Source organism: Pyxicephalus adspersus, chromosome 3, assembly GCF_032062135.1.
Source record: "Pyxicephalus adspersus chromosome 3, UCB_Pads_2.0, whole genome shotgun sequence".
NCBI classification, from domain to species: Eukaryota; Metazoa; Chordata; class Amphibia; order Anura; family Pyxicephalidae; genus Pyxicephalus; species Pyxicephalus adspersus.
Genome location: NC_092860.1, coordinates 130,943,468 through 130,965,689, shown reverse-complemented (window position 1 = coordinate 130,965,689; position 22,222 = coordinate 130,943,468). Strand labels below are relative to the sequence as shown.

Here is a 22,222-nt window from a genome sequence, read left to right as displayed (position 1 = left end):
AACAACAACAACATCTCATGCAAGAAACATACAAGATAGTTTATAAACATCCTATGTGTTTTAGTTTGGCGTTTTCATGCAGTGACAAACTTCTCCATGCATCCTTTAATTAAGAAGCAAACAAAAAAGCCAGTTGCTTTAGGCGTAAACACCACATGACAAAATCTAGGTGTAAATGAGCCCCAAGATCACCCACAATACTTAGTAAATAAAACAGATAGCAGAACAATTCATAAGGAAAACTCACTTTGTTTGAAAGCGTGGTAAACATTCAGCAGGGTCAGATGATCGCCATCTATGTGGGCAAACCTCATCTTTGCTTCGTCAGCAGCTTTCTTGACTTCCGTGGGTCGAATAAAACACTGTGGGACTAAACAAGGTTGGTATGGGCCCAACACAAATGCCCATATCGATGAGTCACGCATTCACTGACAGAGGAACAAGGCCTAGCTAGGTCAGTGCACAGAGCATAGGGCAGGGCAGGGCAGGATTGGCCTCCAACTGCATCTTGGGCTGCTTACTACATCAACAACTAACCACATCTGTAAGACAAGAGGGTTTCACAACTACAGAGAACCTGATTATAAGTGCTAATACTTTTGTAGTTAACAACATGACAGCCATCACTGGAGCAATTGTATGCATTACGATCACAAGGTCTTAAAGAAATTATTCCGAACGGCTGCCTCATCAAGTCTCGCCCTATAAACTAAGTTGCAGCCAAGTGGCCACTTGTGGCTTTTCCGTAGATTGAGCTGAATGAAACCACAGAACGTTGTGGAGGTGGTGGCAGTAGTGGATTGTAGCATAAACATTTAAACAAGGGTCATTTATGTTTTCAAAGGCACCTTTCTTGCATGTGCCTACATACCTACAATGTGAACAAATGGAAAGATCCCAACTGGAGTTTTCAACCATTTTAAAGTATATATGCTTAATAAAGGCAAAATACTTACTCCTGGTAACAATGTATGGTAGTTTATATTAAGTAGCCCTTGACGGGGGCACATTTATTACCTGTAGACCCAGTTGTGCGCTAATCTGTTGTATTTTATTTACCTAACTAAACAGAACATCTGTTCGAGTCAGCTAATTCTGTTTCCATTTTCTTCAGCTTTGGAAAGTGTGCTACGTAAAAGTTAACAATTCCCTGGCTCTGATTAGCACTTAAAATAAGCCAGGATCATCAGATAGCTGTGGAGGCCTCTCCAGAGTTTTCCCTACCTGTCAATGTCAGGGGAAAACAAAAACCTGCTTGTATGACAGGATCAAAGAGTTTCCCACTGACTGCCATACTATGATTTAAGTGCAAAACAAATAAGCATTTTGCCATGTTAAAATTAGATTGCTGGCATGAAGTTATGTGTGATCATCAGGCACGCAAATATAAAAAAGGTGAAGCATTCCAAAGACTTTTTACACTGATGAAATGCAAAGAATTGATATAAAGGAAATGTGCACTGACAGACGTGCAGGCTGCCATTTACCTGCATTTTGTTCAGGCATAGGAATTAGGGACAGCCAAAAAATTTGCATCGGAAAGACAGCAATGGCAACCCATATTCTTTTAAAAAAGAATTTATAATATTCTTGTACTTTACCACGTTAGCGGCCACTAATTAAGGTTGTGGACAAAGTGGCCTTCATGCCCCCTGCACCACAAAACATTTGAAGTTTAAAAAATTATTCGGCCACGTTTCATGTAAGCAATACAAATAACTGCTCAAATGTTTAAAATTTGTAAATTCTAAGAGATAAAATAGCAGATTTACTTATGTGATGTTCAGGATGTCACCCAGACTTAAGAGTCTTGCCTCCACACAGGGGCCAGAAGAGGGGAACAGGGCACTTTATGTTCATTTCAAGCTTTAACTCTCCATGTCAGATTTACTCTTTTTCACCATGTAACCAGACTTTTTGGATCTTCATGCAAATTCATGAATAGGTTTAGAATGGACATGCAGGTATTAGGGATATGTACAAGAAGATACATTTCCGGTACCTTTTGGAGGAAAATATAAATTGCCTACACACACACTAAACTGCCACCACCTTCAAACTTAATATAACTCTGCCCTGCCCGTCTGCTCTGAGTCTGAATCATCTGAAAACAGCTATAAAAAAAAAAATAAAATAAAGAACGATAGGGATTACGCAGCTAAAAAATATTTACATACTCCAACGAACAAAAAAGAAAATACATTACCGATTTTTAAATTAGACTTTGAGGGCATGTTTAAAAGTGGCTTACTGTACCCAGTGATTTGTTAAACTCTCTCTGCCATCTTGCAATAAACTGTAAACATTCTACAAGGGTTGTAGAGCTGTGACATTAACAACTACATGAGAGCTCCGTTTTCCAAGCTGAGGCCAGGAGTATAAACTTCTACATGGTAACCATCAAACAAGTGGATTTTTTCTCTTCATACATTTTAAAACCAATGTGAGAATGAGGTTTGTCATAGCCAGGATAATAAAGTATAGAAGTACCTACACTGTGGTGTAAGGGGTGGATACTTTACATGTAGTTGTGAATGTGTTTTTGGGCACTTTCATTGGCTACTAACTTGTGACTGTTACTTTGTAAACCATTCAGGCAACAAACCCTAATAATGCGCTAAAGAATTGCACGGCCAACAACAACCAGGTCTTTACCTGCAATGTGCAGTATGGAAGCATAAAGCAAGAATCTGGTCGGCTGATGTGGGCAATGCAAAAAAAAAAAAAAAAACTCTTCCCTCAGACACACCAATACAACTTCTCAAAGACCACCAAAAGTGCAAGACTGCTAGACTGGCAAATAGACACAGTCGCGGTAATCAGTAATTTGTAAAAGTGCTATTCTAACATTGCAACAAGTGAAAGACAGTATGTACCATTAGTGGTCTGTGAGCTTGTTGGAGAATTCTTCTACAAGCAACCAATGTTCTACAAACAAAAGGTGCTTTCAAAACAATATATTAATCATGCATTATTCTAAAGCTACATTGACTTGTATTTAGTCTTAAGAGGTGTGTTGAGGGAAACAGGCATCACCTTTACAAGTATCCTGCTATTACCTGACAACATAGCGGTTATGGATAGGATCTCATTAGAACAGTTGTATTCACAACTGGCAATAACCATCTTGGCAAGCTGAGGGTCTAGAGGAAACTCCGCCATCATGGATCCCAGTTCAGTCAGGTCACCATCATCGTTTAAGGCAGCCAAGTAATTCAGCAGCTCCAGGGCTCGCATTAATGTTTCAGGTGCTATGGCAGACAAATAAAGGATCATTAGAACACCAACCAGATTAAAAAAAAATAAAATAAAAAAAAAAATAAAGGCAAAACACTATTATGGCAATTGTGATTTTTAAAACAAGCTCATACTTTCCCCCCATTCTGCTTGACAGTTTTGCACGTAATATTCTTACTAGAACAGAGGTTTGTGACCATACAAATCTTGTCAGCAACTGGATTTCTAGCTGAAAAAGAACTTTAATGGACATGTTGTATGTATTTGCAGCAAACACTAACTGCATTAATAAATGATGCACTAAAACCATGGGTAAGAAAAGAACTACTAATACAAAAAAAAAAAAAAAAAAAACACCAATATGCAACCCATTGCTTAGCCTAATACACTGATTAAATAAACAGCTTACATAACATGTTCTCACTCAGCAATTAACAATGCAACAAACCAAGTTGCCATCTGTATAACCTTGAAGTACAAATGTGTTTTGTTCATTTCTTTGCCAAGTGTTTATAACACCTTTAGAACTGTTTATAACACCATGTACAGAACCCGATAAGACTTCATTGTATTTAGAAATAATGAAGGTTGTGTGTTCTGCTAAGTAATGCACTGCAAGTATAGAAATTATATTTTTGCAACGCTCAAGACAATGAAAAACACACATACACCCCTAGGCCTACAGGAAGCAACAGGTTATTTTACTGAAGCAATTTAGACCACCATTTGACTGACAAATATTTCACAGATAAAACTTTTTCCTCATGATGTTTTTAAGGGTTCTTTAAGTGGTGGCAAATTATTCTGCCACCCACAATGATCACCAATTTAGTGGGGCAATTTTCCACTAACCACCGATGCAAGCGGACACACCAGTTACATATAGTTTAGTTGAAAAAAAGACTTCAAAGTCCATCAAGTTCAACCACTAGGGAAATAAACATATTCCAGATAAAACCCTATAAAGATCATTTTTTCTGTCAATTTCTTTTAAGATTAAAATTTTTTTGTTTACAGGCAATTGTAAATTATCTGACAAGAGAGAAACTACAGGTAAGTGACCTGGGTTTAGAAAGAATTTCATTTCTTTTGCAGCAACTTTAAAATATGCAGGCACTGCGTAGCAAGTCACTTCATGGTCAGCTAGAGCTTGCTTTAGAAGTATAAAAGTGCACATTAAAAGAATACTTCTTTTTAGCACCTTCCTCTCCACAGATGCATACTTACCTGAAACCAGGCGATTGTGTTTTTTTGCGATTTGTTTACATCCAGTGCCTGACTGAGCCTGCACATCACATTTGAGCCTCTGGCTTTGGGGCTATAATGCACGGGTGCTGCCAGGGAAGTGAAAAATTCACCACTGGATGTAAATAGAACAAAGTCAGATCAAAAGATGAATCTGTGGGGGGTGGGTCAAAAAGGATCATTCATGTCTCCGTTAAAGAATAACTACTGCTTGTTAAACATATCGGACTGTTTATAACCTGGCCCCTCGGCCAATGTTATGGCATCCTATTTTGTTGATGATTAGCACCTCCTAAGCTGATGAGATGTACAATAAGCTATTTTTTCTTTATTTTACACATACCATAGAACCCTAAAGTGTTGCAAATTTCAGTCATAAATCTCACCAATTTGCATTTTCAGTTCATATTTTGCAAAGCAAAAAATAAGCACTTACCTGGAGGATCCATGAAGTCAAAATGGACCAAATCATCAATACCAAGCTTTTTAAGCTGCAGCACCACTGAACCCAAGTTAGACCGTAAAATTTCAGGGTATGTGTTGTCCTAAAAAAGAATAAAGATACATTTAGGTGGTACTACTACAAAAACTTGTCACTTCAGAAATAGTACTGCTTTACCACCATGCAGATTATAATAATGGAATATTTATATAAGAAAGGCATGATGCCTTGCAAAACACAAATTTCTGTTAAAAATAAAAAAATTGTGAAACAAAGTAACTGTACAGTGGCATTTATATTATATAAATAATATAAAAAAATAAAACATTATATGAAGTTTTTTTTGTATTGGACTCAATACAGCTATTTTGTATTGAATCTAATACAAAATTTAAATTTCCCGCTGATCCACCTGCCCGCACCGACGTCACCGGGAAACCCCGGAGACCATCTCTGCAGTCGCTGGAGTTCGAAGAAGGGTGTGTTTCCAGGACTTGTGGGGACCAGCAGGATGCCGGGGGGGGCAACAGAGCAAGGTAAGTGGGTTTAAAAAAAAAAAAAAAAAGTTTTTAACGACCTTGAGTGTGACTCGTGATTACGGCTAGGGGGGTTAATCAACGGAAAAAAGGTTTTATGAGTATAAGGAAAAGGGATAAAGACATTGTAAGTTTACAATAATACAGATAAGTAAACATTAAAATTTAAAAAAAAGTACAGTATATAAATGCCTGATATATCTGATGGTCAGCACTACACTGGTCAGGCCTTTACTACTTGTATAGTGCTTGGAGTCAAACTACTCACAGGAAAGATATTTCCATTTACCACTGAATGTGTTATAACAACGTACCTGCATCTCAGTCTTGTATGCTTTTTCTGTGTAAAGTCTAAAGCATTTCCCCGGCCTGGTACGACCAGCACGGCCCGCTCTTTGCTGGGCTGAAGCCTTGCTGATAGCCGTCACCAAAAGAGACTCTACTCTAATACGAGGATTGTACACCTAGAATAAAGCAGTCTGAAATTAATTTTGTGCAGCACCAGTGAAAATAACCCTACATTAACCTTACTTTATTGCATGCCTAATTATAAGGCTCTCAAAATACATTTTTGAAGCAAATAGTGCAGATCCCTGGATAGCTGTAGAAATATGTAATTATGTAGTTGAACAATTACAACTGTAAGATATAACCCATATCAAAGCAGCAAATAAATTTAGTGCAGGTACAAACTGGTGAATTTTTTTTGCCTAAAAAGGATGGGGGGGAGCCCCTTCTACTTTCACCATATATGACAGTATCATTCGCCACGGTGCAGATGATTTTATTAGAAGTTCAGGCCAACAGGTTTGAAACATACAGCAAAAATAATAATCACTTCCTAAAATTAGTAATAAATCTCACATGTGCAGCTTCTATACATAATTCTTCTGTTGATCAGATTCAGAGGGTTGGGACTGACATACCTTTTGCTTAGCAAACCCGGGATCAATGACAAATACAACACCATCAATAGTTAACGAGGTCTCAGCAATATTGGTGGAAACAACAACCTAAATCAGGAAAAAAAAAACAAAAAAACACTTTAAATAAATAAAAAAAAGTACTTGTAAAGAAGCCAGGGGCCATTACACCATCTATAGGCATCAATGACATTAGCTTTAAACAGAAGAAAACTTACAATTTCCAGCAGTTAAAAGTTAGGTTCTACCACATGGGTATGACTGTAGTATAGCCATGGGAATAATGTGAACATGGTTTTGTTTTTCTTGTAATACCACTGTGAGGCTTCCTTTCCCCCCCCAAAATAACCTATACTCAAACTCCAGTGCAAAAAAAAAAAAAAAAAACAAGCTAAAATTAAGGATCCCAATAAAAAAAAAAAAAAAACATTTTTGTTTTGGTTCTTGTTTTGTTTTTTTTGTTCCTAAACTACACCTAATTAGAAAAGAAAAAAAAAATATTAATACATTTATGAATTGAGGGGCCTTTGATATCTGCCTTGATTTCGGGTTTGTTTTGGCACCTTACAAAGATTTGTTGCCTTAGTTTGTTTTTTTACATTCACAAATCCAGGATCATTCAGGACCACGCAATATTTTAATGTAGAGCATTAAATACCAGTGCCTAGTATCCATTTATAAACCTCAAAAAAAGTAAATTAAAAAGCTGCATTGTTTAAATGTAATCACAATACTTTCATGAAGCATTAAAAAAAAAACTGGCCTGGTGGGTAGTTATTGAATCCAGTATACCGAATATACAGTTCATAACATCGTTCATAGTATATACATAACACAGTTCTAATAATTTTATATCTTCCAGGGCTGTATGCATGCTTGATCAACAAAACTACATTTATATTTGGTATGTTGAAAATGTCTTTCATGAACTGCAAGATTATTTGAATGTAGAAGAGAGGATACCTGGGCATCTGAAGAGGCTTAAAATTAATTTACAGCCATATCAAATCATTAACATGATTTCTTAATCGGTACAGGCTAGCAGCACTGGTATATGCAATGCAACAATAAATGAAATTTTATGGACAGCTATAAATTCAACATTTCCTTTTCATTAATTCCTGACACGTAGAAGTGTCCTTGATGAATTGTTTTACAATGCAGGACACATGAAAGGAAAGGGAGCTTTCAGCCCAGACATGTGAAAAATGAAATTGCCTTTGATTTGCAGTTTTTACTAATAAGAAAATTTAAGAAACAATGCCTATTTATATGCAATAGCCATAATGGGTAGCATACCAATGGAAGTTTTGAGAAGACCAGACAGCAGATAATGCCGCATTTAAATAATCCACAGGCCACTAGTTTAGGGATTGGGTATAAAAATACCCAAGACCATCTACCTCGCACTATAGTTCCAGGGCCGCTATGGTTCTCCAATAGAACATTGCTTTCAAACTTACTGTTCAGTACTCTTTTTTGCCTAAAAATAAAGTCACCATCCATCCAAGTACAATAATGTTGAAGAGCATTTCAGATGAATTTTTTGTACTTACCTTCCTTCCTATTGCACCATTTGGTTTCTTGGGTGGAGGGGGCTCAAATATTCTTTGCTGCTGCTGGGGTGGTAGGGTAGAATATAATGGGATAATTTTTATGTCACCCACTTCAGGGCCTAAGTCATCAATCTCACGTTTAATCCTTTTACAGGCTTCATCAATTTCCTAGAAGGGACAAAGAAAAAGATTAAATATAAATAAATGATATCTAAACCAACAAACTATTTCAGATTACATCACAGAGGAAGACTACCAAATATTTAACCAATAAAAAACTGGGATGAAAACAAAGTTGCCATGGCAGATTGATGAATGTCGGAGAACAGCTGTACACACAACAGATTTTCGCACAGCAAACGCACAACAGTTTGTGTCGGGCAGGAATATTCTGACATGTGTGTATATAGCTTAACGGCCATTGCTCAAGTAAATTCTATTTTCTTTATTAAAATTTAGACCTCCTGGGCCAATATACATCCAATTGGACCCATCATCAATATAATAGCTATCTTTCTAAAAGAAATTATTGGGTCTTGTCCCTACCCTCCTATTTTCCCTATCTTGTTCATCCCACTTTCTCTCCCTTATATTTTCCATTATTCTTCCCATATCGACTTTGCCCTCTTACCCAACCTAACATACGCAGCCATAACATATAAGTCATTTTAATATACATTCCACTTACTGTACTTTTTAGAAAAACTATATTGATACAATCTAACAATTTCGGAAACTACTCCGGTATTGCTATTTTGTATACCCTAAAGAACTGCAAGGGATCTTTAGGACTATCTTTAAACCACAATTTTGTTGGAATGTTTAGGATATTGAAACAAAAAATTATATTCATGCTAATCCAATGTAATTTTTAGAGTCACAGACCTGCAACAAGCAATGGCAAGTCAAAATACCTGAGCTTGCATATAACAACTATTACAGCAATACCACATATTTTGTTATATATAAAAAACCTCCCCATGACTTCTTGAGACCATGAGTGACAAACGTTGCACACCATTTTAGGGGTATCAACAAAGTTATGCTGGTCAGGACCGACAGGGTACAAACCTCCTGGCCTGTAAGGAACAGAAGTAAGTCTCCTTCCTCCTCTTCACACATGTGAATCTGGATGACTGTACGGATAGCAGCTTCCAGGTAGTCCCTCTCTGGCTCCGGAGTGTAGAAGATTTCTACGGGATGAGTACGGCCAGGAATGGTCAGGAGAGGGCAGCTATCAAAATACACTTGGAATTTGCCTGCATCAAGTGTAGCACTCATAACTATAACCTAAAACAAACAAGAAAGGAAAGGTAGCTTTAAAACTACAAGAGAAGTATTAAAAAGCCAAAAGAACAAAAACATTTTTCATGCAAGTTTATAGGAAATGCTGCAGCATTTGATTAGAGATAAAAAAATGAAGGCTAATTTGTGATAAAAACATATCTGGCAATACAATAAGGGAATACTGAATAGTTCTTTTATGCTATTTCTGAGCCATATTTAAACAATTCATATCATGCAATATACATATCATGTTTACATATTGCAAAAGTCACTTGGTATAACTAAAACATATGTAACCCCAAATCAACTTTGTTTTTATTTTGCCCTTAGTCTGCACTTTTAAATGCATATATTTATCTTTGTTATAGATGACAAAACAAAAAAACCCTGTTGATCCTGCAAGAAATCTTGTAAGGTCCCAAGTTCAGGTTTTCTCTGCCTGTTTTCAGCTACCTCTGCTGACTACAAAATACCTCCCACTGTGTTTGAGATGAAATGAGGAAGTGTTCAATAGTCCTATCCCCCTTCCTGTCCTAGATGACAATGCCAATTACTCCATAGACAACAATGGCTAAGCACTCTCACCCTAAGACAATGTATTATTTTTAGGATCATCAAAAAAGAAGAACTAATGAAACCAGCAAATAGGAGAGGAAAGAGATCGAGAGAGAGATCGATCGAGAATATTTGCAATATATAAAAATATATATAATTAGTTACCTTTAAATCATTCCTTTGCCGCACAACCTCCTTTAACACACCCATTAAAATATCAGTTGCCAACGTTCGCTCGTGAGCTTCGTCCAGAATGACTACACCATATCGTTCCAACAACGGATCATTCATAGCTTCCCGAAGCAACATACCATCAGTCATGTACCTGTCAATAAAGGAAACCATGTAAGACAAGTACACTTTTCTATGTCAAAAGAACAATATTTCATGAGAACATATAATATCAAGAAATGTGTAGCTGACAGCGCTGCCCATGATTAGATGTTTTGGAAACCAATCAGGTGCTTACCAATCAGATGTTTGACTATTCCTGCCAAACCCTTGTACCAGCTAGCATGTGTTTACATATTTAAAACTATAAATGCAAATGCATAAAGCAGAACTATAATTCCACTTGCAATATTTGTGAGCAGCCAGGTCTTCATTGGAGATAGGGGCAGTGAGTATGACAAAAAAAACTGTTTGCCTGTTTGCAAAATTAAAAGGGGGATCAAGCAAGGTATGTTTATTTTTTTTTTTTTTGCGATATAAGACACAAAACACTATCTTATAATTTATACTTTGAGTTAAAAAAAAAAACACTTACTTCAGGATAGTTTTTGCACTGCTGCAGTCTTCAAATCTGATAGAATAACCGACTTCCTGGCCAAGCATCACGTCCATTTCGTCAGCAACTCTCTGTGCCACACTCATTGCAGCCACTCTTCTGGGCTGGGTACATGCAACACCTCTCTTAGGTCCAGGCAAAGACCTCATGTATTCTACACACCACTGAGGAATCTACAATACACAAAATAAGTTTACAAGGTAAACCCAATTACTAGAAAAAATTACAGCTGTACACTAAAAAAAGGTTTTATCAGTGTCTTACAGCACACTACCCAACTGTGTGATTTAGTACATCAGTACAAATGAAAAAGGCTACAATTCATTGCGTGTATTATCAAGCACTGTGATACAATTTTTCTAATGTAATGCAAAAGTTTAAATTGGCCCTTAGAGGCTTGCTGCAGGGTAACCCATTTTTAGGAGAAGGCCTAGGAAATATACAAATATAGCCAATCCTGGAACCCAAATAGAATGTGCTGTATAATGGGCCAATAATTGAAAATTATGTTTTAAATCATATGCTTGCTTTCCCACATACAGACCTAAAAACTAAAGTTTGACTGTTATGGGTATATAACCCACAAAATTAGTTTTGAGAGCAACTTAAAGCAAATACCAGTTACTCATTCATAATCTCACATACAAAGTATGGGAACTAATTGAATCAGGAAAGGGATAAATTAATTAGGGGCAATTAGGGTTAATTTTAATATTGGTAAACTTATTAGATAGGATAAAGGACAAGGCCCTGCTGTCAAAATAACACCTGAGAAATGTAAGGTGGTTATAGGAGAATAGCAGATACACACACAATTTTTGTTTTGGCATATGGAGCATGCCACTAGTACATAATTATATTTATCACCATTTTTCTCCAAAACAACAGATACCTGTGTGGTTTTCCCAGAACCAGTCTCTCCAACCAAAACAAAGCACTGGTTCCTGGTGAAGATCTCCTGAAAACGCTCCTTGTACTCCCAGACTGGCAACTGAAGTCGCTTTTTTAGGATTTCATAATACCGTGGTGTGTGGGAAAGGTTAGTGAATGGATTAATGCCTTGAGGAAGTGCTGCTGGTTTTACAGCTGGAACTCCACCAGCTGCTATAAATGGGGTATTTGATGCACTGCGTGAATCCTTATCCTTGTCCCTTTCACGATCTCTGTCCCGATCCCGGTCTCGATCCTTTGATCGGTCATCTCTATCTCGATCTCTGTCCTTCCTGGCAAAGAAGCAAAAACTTAATTTAAAAGGAAAATATTAAGTGATTTATTGATTTGACTGTACACCATAGCAACAAAATACATACAAAAAAAGGGGAAATAAAAGAAAGAAAATGAAAGCTTCACCTGATGGACAGGCAGATGCAGATATCAGAGGTATAGGAAAAGTCTGATACATCCTAAAAAGCATAAGAACTATTTAATGTACAGCACTGTGTAATATGTTGGCACGTTATAAATACGGTTTAATATTACTCTAAGGTTGGGTAGAATTCTGAAAGCATGAAATTGAGCCTAGTCTAAACTAAGTACTATAAAGCAACCAGAGAGAAACACGAGCTTCTACTGATCTCAAAGGAGCTAGTAGCAGCTGTAGTTTTTTAGAGGCATGATGCCAACCAGTCTACTGAGATTTCACAAGTATTGATTTTATGTTAGTTATCCAATCTCATCTCTTCTAGTGCATATTGCGACTTTATGAGGAAAACCTATGCCTAGTTTGCCAACCAGACCTGGACTATGTGAAGTGACATGGTACAAAGCATTTAAAAGCTGATCTAGCAAGACATTTTTGTTTTTGTTTACATTTTCTTGAAGTGCATCATCTGATCTTAACCCTGTGCAGTGTGAGATCTGGTTACTTGGGAAGAAACTCAGAAGAAAAGGAAGAAGATGGTGGCTCCCAGTGTCCAGTTAGTGCCAGGAGGAAGAAAAGACAGGAAGGCTGGAGACCTACGGCTATCCACTTATAAAGGAAAGTGTTTTTGTTTTTTTAAAGGATAGTTTCCCTTTAAGAAACATGCACTGTTTCTGTACATATTTTTTTTGTTGGGTTCAGTAAGCAAAAACACCTTTTTATAGTTTTTACAACTTTCAGCCACAAAGTCAGGCTCTCCTTGTGGGTGCCAGGACCGCCCCTGTGCTGGGGTTATGTCATCTCAGGCCGGCCAATCAAGATGGCAGAAGATCAAGAAGCGAAAAAAAAATAAGGGAGAAGATGGTGCCTGTGACAGTACAAAAAGGAGGTATGTATCCCCAGGGTCAAGTTCTGCTTTAAGACGTGCCTAAATGAATGCCCACAATTGTTAAACATCCGTCGAACACCATAGACAATAAGCCTGTGATTGTTGGGGGCTTATTGGATGCAGCTGAGCAACAGTAAGTGTAGTACTTAACCATCCATGTGAACTAGTCTAACAGATAGGGAGTTGAATGAGGTCTCATTGTAAAATGCTTTACTGCATATTCAGAATATGTAAATACTTTAGTATGCATGATCTGGGCACATGCTTACCAACAATAAGGTCAAGCACTACAATTACCTATTTGAGGTATTGAGTTTTTAAACAAACGCACACTGAGCACATTTACTCTAATGTGAACTTGAACCATCCTCCCACCATGACCCTGCTGCACCCTTGCATAAGCAAAACATTGCTTTAATTTATTATCCATTGATGCTAGAGACCAGATAACATCAAATTCTGTTCAGTCCGTGAAATGAGCCAGTAAGTCCATGCTTCTACTTCCTGGTTTGGGTTTCTTGAACCACTAACAGAACATAGGTGGTGATGCCCAAGTGTTCAATGAGGAATTTGAAAGCAGAGATGTGTTATAGGGAGCCGTTACATTAGGCAAATTAGGTAATTAGGTGTCACATTGCCCAGCTAAGAAGCACAACTGATCCATATAATAGGCATAAAACCATTTTTTTTTACAGACTCCCTCCATATAAACATTATAAATACCAAGAGAGACAACTAACAATACAAAAGAATAACTCCCACCTACAGTTCTCTACCTGTAAAATGGATTCTATGGAGGGTTGGGGATAGCTCTTAGGGAGGTTTACAACAAACTGGGCAAAATGAAAAATAAAAGGTGATTTTTTTTTACATATACATACTTCTTAGTTGGCTTTTGCTGGTATCAAAGGCTCCTTTTACTAGACTGGAAATAGTGGTGGGGGTGATTTCAGCAACAGGGACAATAAATGGGTAATAAAAAGCTGGGAGAGGATTTTCTTCTCTGAAGACAAGCATAAAAATCTCTTAGGCAATAATCACACTGGCAGTAAAGTTGCAGTGCAGGCGATAGAGTGTCATGGGTGAACCAGCCCCTAAATACCATCATGTATAACTGCCCCTATTCCTAGCTAAGGCAAGCATTCTACTGGTGACAATCTTCTCCATGTGAATTACCATACCACCACATTGTCTACCCTTTTATGTAAAGTGAAAATTCTGAGTTTAGGTACGCTTTAACTCTTTGTCAGCTCATATGCTTCTTATAAAGACATCAAATAGAATTCTCTGTTGTCAGACATGTAACTTGGGCAAGGCAGTCTTGCACAGGGCAACCCTGCCTGCAGTGCGGCGCCTGGGCAGTACAATCCTGCACAGAATAACATTTCCCTTTACCCAAAGCTAAGTCTTGGCTTTCAATAAAATTTCAAAGATAATGCTGCAATCTCACGCCCTTCCAACACGTCCATTACAGAGATGAGACCCAATAACAGCCTTTGGGTTATGAGAGAACATGTGCTATGCTGGAGACCTTCTGGTCATGTTTCTAAAGAAGCTTAAACATGTGAAAGCTTTATTTCTTTTGCATTAAAATGCACTGAATAAGAAGCATTGGGTCTCAGCCTCAAACTCAAGCCCTCATTTTTGGACAATTCTGTTAGCATCCATAGGACCAGCTACTACAATATAAGTCTTCTCTAACCTGCTTATTGTTCTGTTCTCTCTTAAACTAGTGTTTCAGCTACTTTTTGGGGTCATACAGGTAAAGCAGCAAATCCAAGTTATTAAGACTTCCTGTGATGGAGACCATAGTCACCTGGACTGAAGAGAAGGCAAACCTAATTGGGTCCAAACACCACTACCTGAGAAAATGTTCTTATACTTCCCCACTATCACATCAAAAACTAGAAGAAATAAAACAATGATGCTCCCCTATATGTTGTGACGTTTCCTATAAAAATACTTGAGGTCCTAGAGAGATGTTGCAGACAAATTCACATTTACAGTTATTTCTTGATGGACGATCATGTCAGAAATCTCAGAATGGCCAAAAATAAAGATGAAGGAGCTAAACAAGATGGTCATATGTATTTTTTGTGGGGGCATTTTTATAAAGGTCTCAAACTATGAATATATACATGTGAATTGGCTTAGGGACACGAAGAAAGCAATTAACTTCCCACCATGCACTATTTATGTATTACTATGTATTACAGGAATAAAATGCGGCATGTGTTTAGTAGCAGACAATTCTTTACAGTAAACCCCCCATAAATATTTCTTCATCTATTACACAGATGCTCGGGCAAGCGCAGAAGGAGCAGCTAATAGCCTCCAGGGATGGGTGACGCAAGTATTCCGGAGGCTCTGCGCTCCCATTCATTCTTGATCGCCTAGGCCAGGGGTTTCAAACTACAGTACACAGAGGGCCAAAATTAAAAACTTAAAACAAGTTGCGGGCCAAATTAGAAACTGAAATAGCACCGCTACAATTCCCTGCATCAAGAAAACAGTCCAATGCGGGGCCACAACCAGGCAGAGAGGCCGCTGGTCTATAGACACGAGTGATGCTGGGAATTGTAGTAGCGGCGCTATTTCAGTGCAGCGGCGGGCCAGCTGCAATTCAAATTCAGGATTCTTTGACACGCCTGGCCTAGGCCATCGAGAATTAGGGGGGGTGATCGCTCAGGGGTGTCCTGCATCAGGTCCCGTGTTGTCCCAACATTCGTCCAGGAGCCGGCACCGCTTCTTCTTCATCCTACATCACCCGACCCAGGCACGAGTCGGGTGACGTTGTATGAAAAAAAAAAATTGCCGATCTCACTGTGCATTCGTGACATTGGCAAATTTTTCTGTTTGAGCCAAAAGGCTTGAAATGCTTGTGCATGTGCAGGAGCACCTAGGAGCCTCCCGGGATGTGTGACGTAGGTATCCCAGGAGGCTTTGCACTCCCATTCATTCTTGGCTGCCAAGGCGATTTGTTTTTTTAATTGTCTACCCTGTTATGTAAAGTAAAAATTCTAAGCTTAGGTGCGCTGTTATCGTACATTGCTACAATATGTTGGCGCTATGTAAATCCTGTTAAATATTAATGATGGGGCCCCTGAGGTCACCCTGCACATCAGGTGATGGGTCATTAGGGGGCGTCACACTAACAAGTCATCCCAGGGATGTGCAGGATAAGATGGGGGTTTGCAATAAGGCCTGGGATGTGGATATGCCGGGAAGCTGCAGGCAAAGAAATAGAAAGTAAAAGAAACAAATAAGGCTGAGGAGAGGGTGAGCGGTTATCTCTGTGGATATTTGCAGCAGGTCAGTACATGGGATTTGCATGGTGTGAGCACTTTAGGAGACCCCGGGCATTCCCTAGGAATAGACAATGTGATAGAGAATTCTACACAGAACACATGGAGAATGGCGGAATGTCTGTGCAGCCCCCCAGGTATGAGCGCTACTTACCTGCCACCTACCTGCCTTCCCATGATGCTCTGCATACCTGTCACTCAGGGAGGGGGAGGGGATTACCTCATGATCTCAGGGGAGCAATGGCTTTCTAGGTAATCTCCTATTAATGAGACACTGGCAGCTTCCTGAATCTCCTGGGTGATATGTAACGGGTACACAGCCCCGGGTAACCGGGATGTGAGTCCCCAAGAGAAGGGGTGGGATTCCTCTCAGCGTACATCCCCCTTAGGCACATAGGCCGCAGCCGGCACATTTCGGCCTCCGCCATATTCCAGCGCGCACAAAGAAAGAATCATAACTCACAGCCCGCACTCACCCTTCTCTTTTCTTGCTCGGGGTATAATCGTCGCCCAGGTCCAGCCGGTGCCGCTTCGACATGTCCGCTACGTCTATCGCTTCGGGGGTCACGTGTCCGCGCTCGGGTGTATGGAGGAAGAAAGCGCGCCGGGACTCGAGAGGAGCGCGAGCAGGAGGAGAGCGCATGCGCAGTGACAAAAGAAAGGCGTACACAGCGACGTGATGTAGGAGAAAAAAAACGCACTAACTCATTGGACTGTCTAAGAGCTTAGAAACATCACTTGGCCTATCAGAGGGGTGTACGTAAGACGTCATCACGTCCGGGCTGTAGCTCCATGTGTTTGGTGCTGGTGGTTAGAAGGGGTGGGTCAGGCAGGATGGGGAGGAGAAGGCAGGACAGGGGCGTCTCCAGCTTTCATTTATCAGCTTGAACAGGAACTAAACTGAATATGGCTGAAAGTATATCATGTCAGGGTGTACTGCAGGGGTGCTCACACTTTTTTGGCTTGCGTGCTACTTTTAAAATGACCAAGTCAAAATGATCTAACAACAATAAAAACTTGGCCTAATAACTCCTGTGCACGGTGGTTTATTTTGATAGGTCGGGCAACGTGATCTACACGTATTGCCTTTGCGATCTACCGTTAGATCGCGATCCACCTTTTGGGCACCCCTGGTGTACAGGTATATTTGTGTGTCATAATCATACACATTATCAAGAAGAGTGCAGAAATCCCACCACCTCTTCGGCCTGGAGAAAGCTTTATAGTACTGGGTGGGATTGTGTGTGGCCCGAACAGGTTACTATATGTAGTCTAAGTATGGTTACTGTATACTGTTTCATTGGAAGGGGAGAGATGACACCCTTCCCTGCTATATCCAGAAAGTACGAAACGTTTTGTCCAAGTACTTCTGACTTCACTGATTGATCAGGTGTTCTGTCTCTACAACTAAGCACAATAATTTAGGGGGGAAACATAATTTGTAAGGCTACATATGTTTGTAAAGGTACAAATATGTTTTTACTGAACTGAAGGAAGAATGGTAGCTGTTGTCTGCTTTTGTTATTGTTCTGAGTTGGTTACTTGGAAAGTTGTGAAGTCAGAGAACTAGCACAATTGACAATGGCAGTACTCATATTTCACTTCAGTCAGGTTTTCTTTGAAGGGAAATTACATATTGTCTTTATTAGGCATATTTCAGTGTAAACATAGGTATAGGGATATTCACTTTGTGTACAGTTAGGTCCATACATATTTGGACAGGGACCACTTTTTCTAATTTGGGTTCTGTACATTACCACAAATAATTTTAAATGAAACAACTCAGATGTAGTTGAACTGCAGACTTTCAGCTTTAATTCAGTGAGTTGAACAAAAAGATTGTATAAAAATGTGAGGAACTAAAGCCTTTTTTTTATACAATCACTTCATTTCAGGAGCTCAAAAGTAATTGGACAATTGACTCAAAGGCTATTTCATGGGCTGGTGTGGGCAATTCCTTCATTATGTCATTATCAATTAAGCAGATAAAAGGCCTGCCTTGTATGTGGAAGATTTTGCTGTGAACAGACAACATGCGTTCAAAGGAGCTCTCCATGCAGGTGAAACAAGCCATCCATAACCTCCCTAGCGGCTTAATTCCGTCCAAATTTCCGGGCAAAAAGCAGTACAGTTTTACAATTTTTTTGCACAGAAATTTATTTTTCATCGTAGGCTTTAATTCTTAGGCATAACTCACTGATATTTATTAAATTTAAAACATTTAATAATAAACTTTAAATAACAAAACACAAAAATCTGTTAATAAAAATAAATTAAAAAAATATTTAAACATGTCATGTAACTATATAGTAGCACATATAATATATATATTATAATTATATATATATATATATATATATATATATATATTATATGAATATTTCTCTGTATTGGACTCAATACAGCTATTTTGTCCAATTCAAAAATATTTTGAATCCAATACAAAATTATTTGAATTTCCCACCGATCCTCCCACCCGCACCGACGCATGCACCATTTGTGGATTTTCCGTAAATCCCGTCTTTGCACTTCGCGGCTGGAAATCGGAGGAGCAGGACATGTCCCCAGGACCTGTGGGGACGAGCAGGATGCCGGGGGACAACAACGGAGCAGGGTAAGTGGGGTTTTTTTCAGTTAAAAGCGACCCCGAGTGTGATTACCGCTAGGGTGATCCCACACTCGGGATTACCGCTGGGGGGGTTAGGAGGCAAAAACAAAAAAAAACCATCCGAGAAATTGCTACAATATTAGGAGTGGCAAAATCTACAGTTTGGTACATCATGAGAAAGAAACGAAGTACTGGTGAACTCAGCAACACGAAAAGACCTGGGTGTTCACGGAAGACAACAGTGGTGGATGATCGCAGAATCATTTCCATGGTGAAGAGAAACCCCTTCACAATAGCCAAGCAAGTGAACAACACTCTCCAGGAAGTAGGCGTATCGATATCCAAGTCCACCATAAAGAGAAGACTGCATGAAAGTAAATACAAAGGGTGCACTGCAAGGTGCAAGCCAATCATAAGCCTCGACAATAAAAAAGACTAGATTGGACTTTGCTAAAATATCATTAGTAGCCAAATGAATTCTGAGGTGTTCAGAGACATACAATGAAATGCGTGTACGCGCCGGTCAGCAAGCTCTATTAGCGCAAGTCGGACCCGAGTTCTAGTGAATTCGCCTCCTGGTTTCCTGCAAAGATGAGCAAAGATCCCGATTACGCCAATTAAGGCGATTAATTTTCAGCTGCATGATTCAGGAGTAGATGTTAATGGTGAGGTGATAGCAACTGATTGTTCTGTGCGCATCTCCAGTCGATTTTACCGGTCAGTTTTTTTAAAAGTTTTTAAATAAATTTTGGAAATTTCGCAAAAAATGTAACGCTTTTTGCATGGAATTACGGAAAGAGAACACTCGTCCCTCGGTGATTCCTGATGATGTCAGTGCATACGCCCGTTGATAGGGGTCGTAGCGGGAAATTCAAATATTTTGTATTGGATTCAATACAAAGTCCTGTATTCAGTCCAATACAAAATAATACAAAATATATTTATGTGGTTTTGTCTATAGGTATGTGACGTTGGACAGTAACACTAATTTTTCACCTGTGAAAACAAAAATAGTTCTGAAAATCAGAACCTGTGCTAAAAATAAGCTGTTCATGGGAACATGGCTTTGGCAATGGAGTATCTAGCATCTCGGTTGGATTGTGGGAGCCTTGCAATGAAAATTAAATTATTGAAATAAGGTTCTGAAAACAATCAGTGCTGACTTGGTCCTAGACTTACACCATGGAGTTTGCCCCATGAGCATAAACCCATGAACTGTGGTAACACAAGGTGTTGAACAGTTAAGGTTTTAAGAAAGTTTCCTTTGGCTTTCCTAGTATTTACCACTTCCAAGTGTGCTGGATACCTCCTGAACACTGTGGTTCCATATGTCAGTCCTATATCACTACATACTTAGGAGTGCTGGGGATGTGGAGACACTGAAACAGGCAATAAAGCTTGAAGACAACTAGGTTTGGATTTGTGGCCCCTGGAGAGATCCTTTTTTCTTACATTTTCTCTTGGAACAACAGCCTTGTTCCTTCATTTTATTTTTAAGAAAAAAGTTGCTTTAACGATTCACTGATTGATTTTACCTAGTGTTGTTCTTTCTTCTTTCACTGCATATGTGTGAGATCAGCACTGTTTTTTTTAACGTTCCGGGAAATCATGTTGTCTCAGAGGTAGCACTCTGGCCTTTGCAGCGCTGGGTTTCCGGTTCAAATCTCGGCTAGGACTGCATGAAGTTTGTAGGTTCTCCCCGTGTTTGTGTAGGTTTTCCCCGGGTATTCCGGTTTCCTCCCACATTCTAAAAACATGCAGTTAGGTTAATTGGATTCCCCCTGAAAATTGACCTTAAACTTGCATTAATGAAATATGACCAAGGTAGGGACATTAGATTGTGAGCCCCTTAGAGGGACAGTTAGTGACATGGATATGGACTTTGTACAGCACTACATAATATGTCAGCACTTTATGAATACTGTGTAATAATAAAGCCCCTTGTGCACATGCCTGAAATTGGGCATAAGCAGAAGTAGCAACCCAAAGCCTCTTGGATATGTGATGCATGTATTCCAGGAGGATGTGGGATTCCAATTTACTCTTTACTGCCACAGCTGTGAACACAGAAGGGGAGTCATCCACACCAAGAAAAGGAAATAAAAATTATTTACAAATAAAAATAAAACAAACATTTTTTCATTATAAAAAAGAGTTAGCCACCCTTTTATATAATATTAAAATCTGATGATAAGTCCACTTTAAGCATTCTTATATTTTAAATGTTGACAGATATATTTAGAAATACCCATATCATACATAAATAAATGTTATACGATGCATCCTTTCTGAAATGATTTTCTGATAAGTATTCCACATTCCAAGTTCTGTGCCTTGCAATAAATGATGCAGTAAGTTCTTATTTTGCTCTCCATTCTCAGGGGCTTCCATCCCAGGATAACACACTAATGATTATCTCTCTCTACTGGGAAATGCTGCCTTTTTTTACAACCTTACAGCACCGTCAGGGGAATTTACGTCTAGAATGAAGGGACTGAATATTTGATTTGCCTTCTTGAAAGCTGTATGTAGCTCTCAAGTATTATACAAGCTGGATGTATCTAGGGAATAATGGAACCAACATCATTCAATCAAATATCACCCCTTTTTGTGGTCAGACGTGTTGTGACTGAATAAATCAATAGGATAATCAATGTGACAGATATGATCAAATTGTTTAACAATTGTGAGGACATGAATTTCCTTCCGAGGTCTGATCAATTTTGATAAAATGACACCAATTAAGCATGCCAGAAATGTCTAACAGACTAACACATTATTTTTTCTAATTTATTACTTGTTAATGTTTATTACTGTTCATTATTTGTTGTTGTCAGATTTGTACAGTGTGATATGTACTTGATGCATTGAGACACTACGCCTGATTTATTAAAGTTCCCCAAGGCTGTAGAGGATACACTTTCATTGGTGAAGCTGGGTGATTCAGCAAACCTGGAATGGATGAGTTCCAGGATTGAAAACATTTGCTAACAAATAGCAGATTATTTTTAGGAAATCCTTTCCAGGTTTGTTGTATCACCCAGTTTCACTGATAAAAATGTATCCTCTCCACCCTTGGAGAGCTTTAATAAATCAGGCTATTTTTGTATATATTCTCTTCATCTAACTGGTGATCCACAAACTTTGCTATACCCTGAATCTCCCTTTCAGTGCCCAGGGTCTGAGTTGCCCCAAAATTGGTCCCCTAGACCCAACATTCAAATCTTAAGCCAATCCAATGCTGAACCTAAAAATTTGTTTTACTTTGTTTCATAAAAATTATATTTAGTACAATATTTCATTGTTTCTAAATCCTATTTAGTAGCTAATATAGTATATTAGTATGCTAATATAGGAAATGTGCAGGGGGGCTTCTCTAAGCCTGGGTTCCTTGGACTGAAAAAAAAAATACACTAAAGGGAATGCAGAAAAGAGAAAGGAAAAGTTAGAACTACAAATGAGAAGTGATTAGAATATGTGGGCAGCAAATGT

At 38.7% G+C, this 22,222-nt stretch overlaps 1 protein-coding gene across 1 annotated transcript in view; it reads right to left on the bottom strand.

Moving 5' to 3' along the window:
• DHX15 (DEAH-box helicase 15) overlaps positions 1–16,766 on the bottom strand; it is a 21,429-nt gene extending 4,663 nt beyond the window's left edge. Inside the window, exons 1-11 of the mRNA XM_072406384.1 lie at positions 16,599–16,766; positions 11,461–11,791; positions 10,548–10,741; positions 9,947–10,106; positions 9,011–9,229; positions 7,940–8,107; positions 6,387–6,473; positions 5,775–5,924; positions 4,919–5,027; positions 3,060–3,251; positions 248–370 (exon numbers count right to left, since the gene is read on the bottom strand). Coding sequence (XP_072262485.1) covers positions 248–370; positions 3,060–3,251; positions 4,919–5,027; positions 5,775–5,924; positions 6,387–6,473; positions 7,940–8,107; positions 9,011–9,229; positions 9,947–10,106; positions 10,548–10,741; positions 11,461–11,791; positions 16,599–16,765 — 1,900 coding nt within the window. The 5' untranslated portion in view covers position 16,766. The remainder of the gene's footprint in view (positions 1–247; positions 371–3,059; positions 3,252–4,918; positions 5,028–5,774; positions 5,925–6,386; positions 6,474–7,939; positions 8,108–9,010; positions 9,230–9,946; positions 10,107–10,547; positions 10,742–11,460; positions 11,792–16,598) is intronic.
• Positions 16,767–22,222: the final 5,456 nt, after the last annotated feature.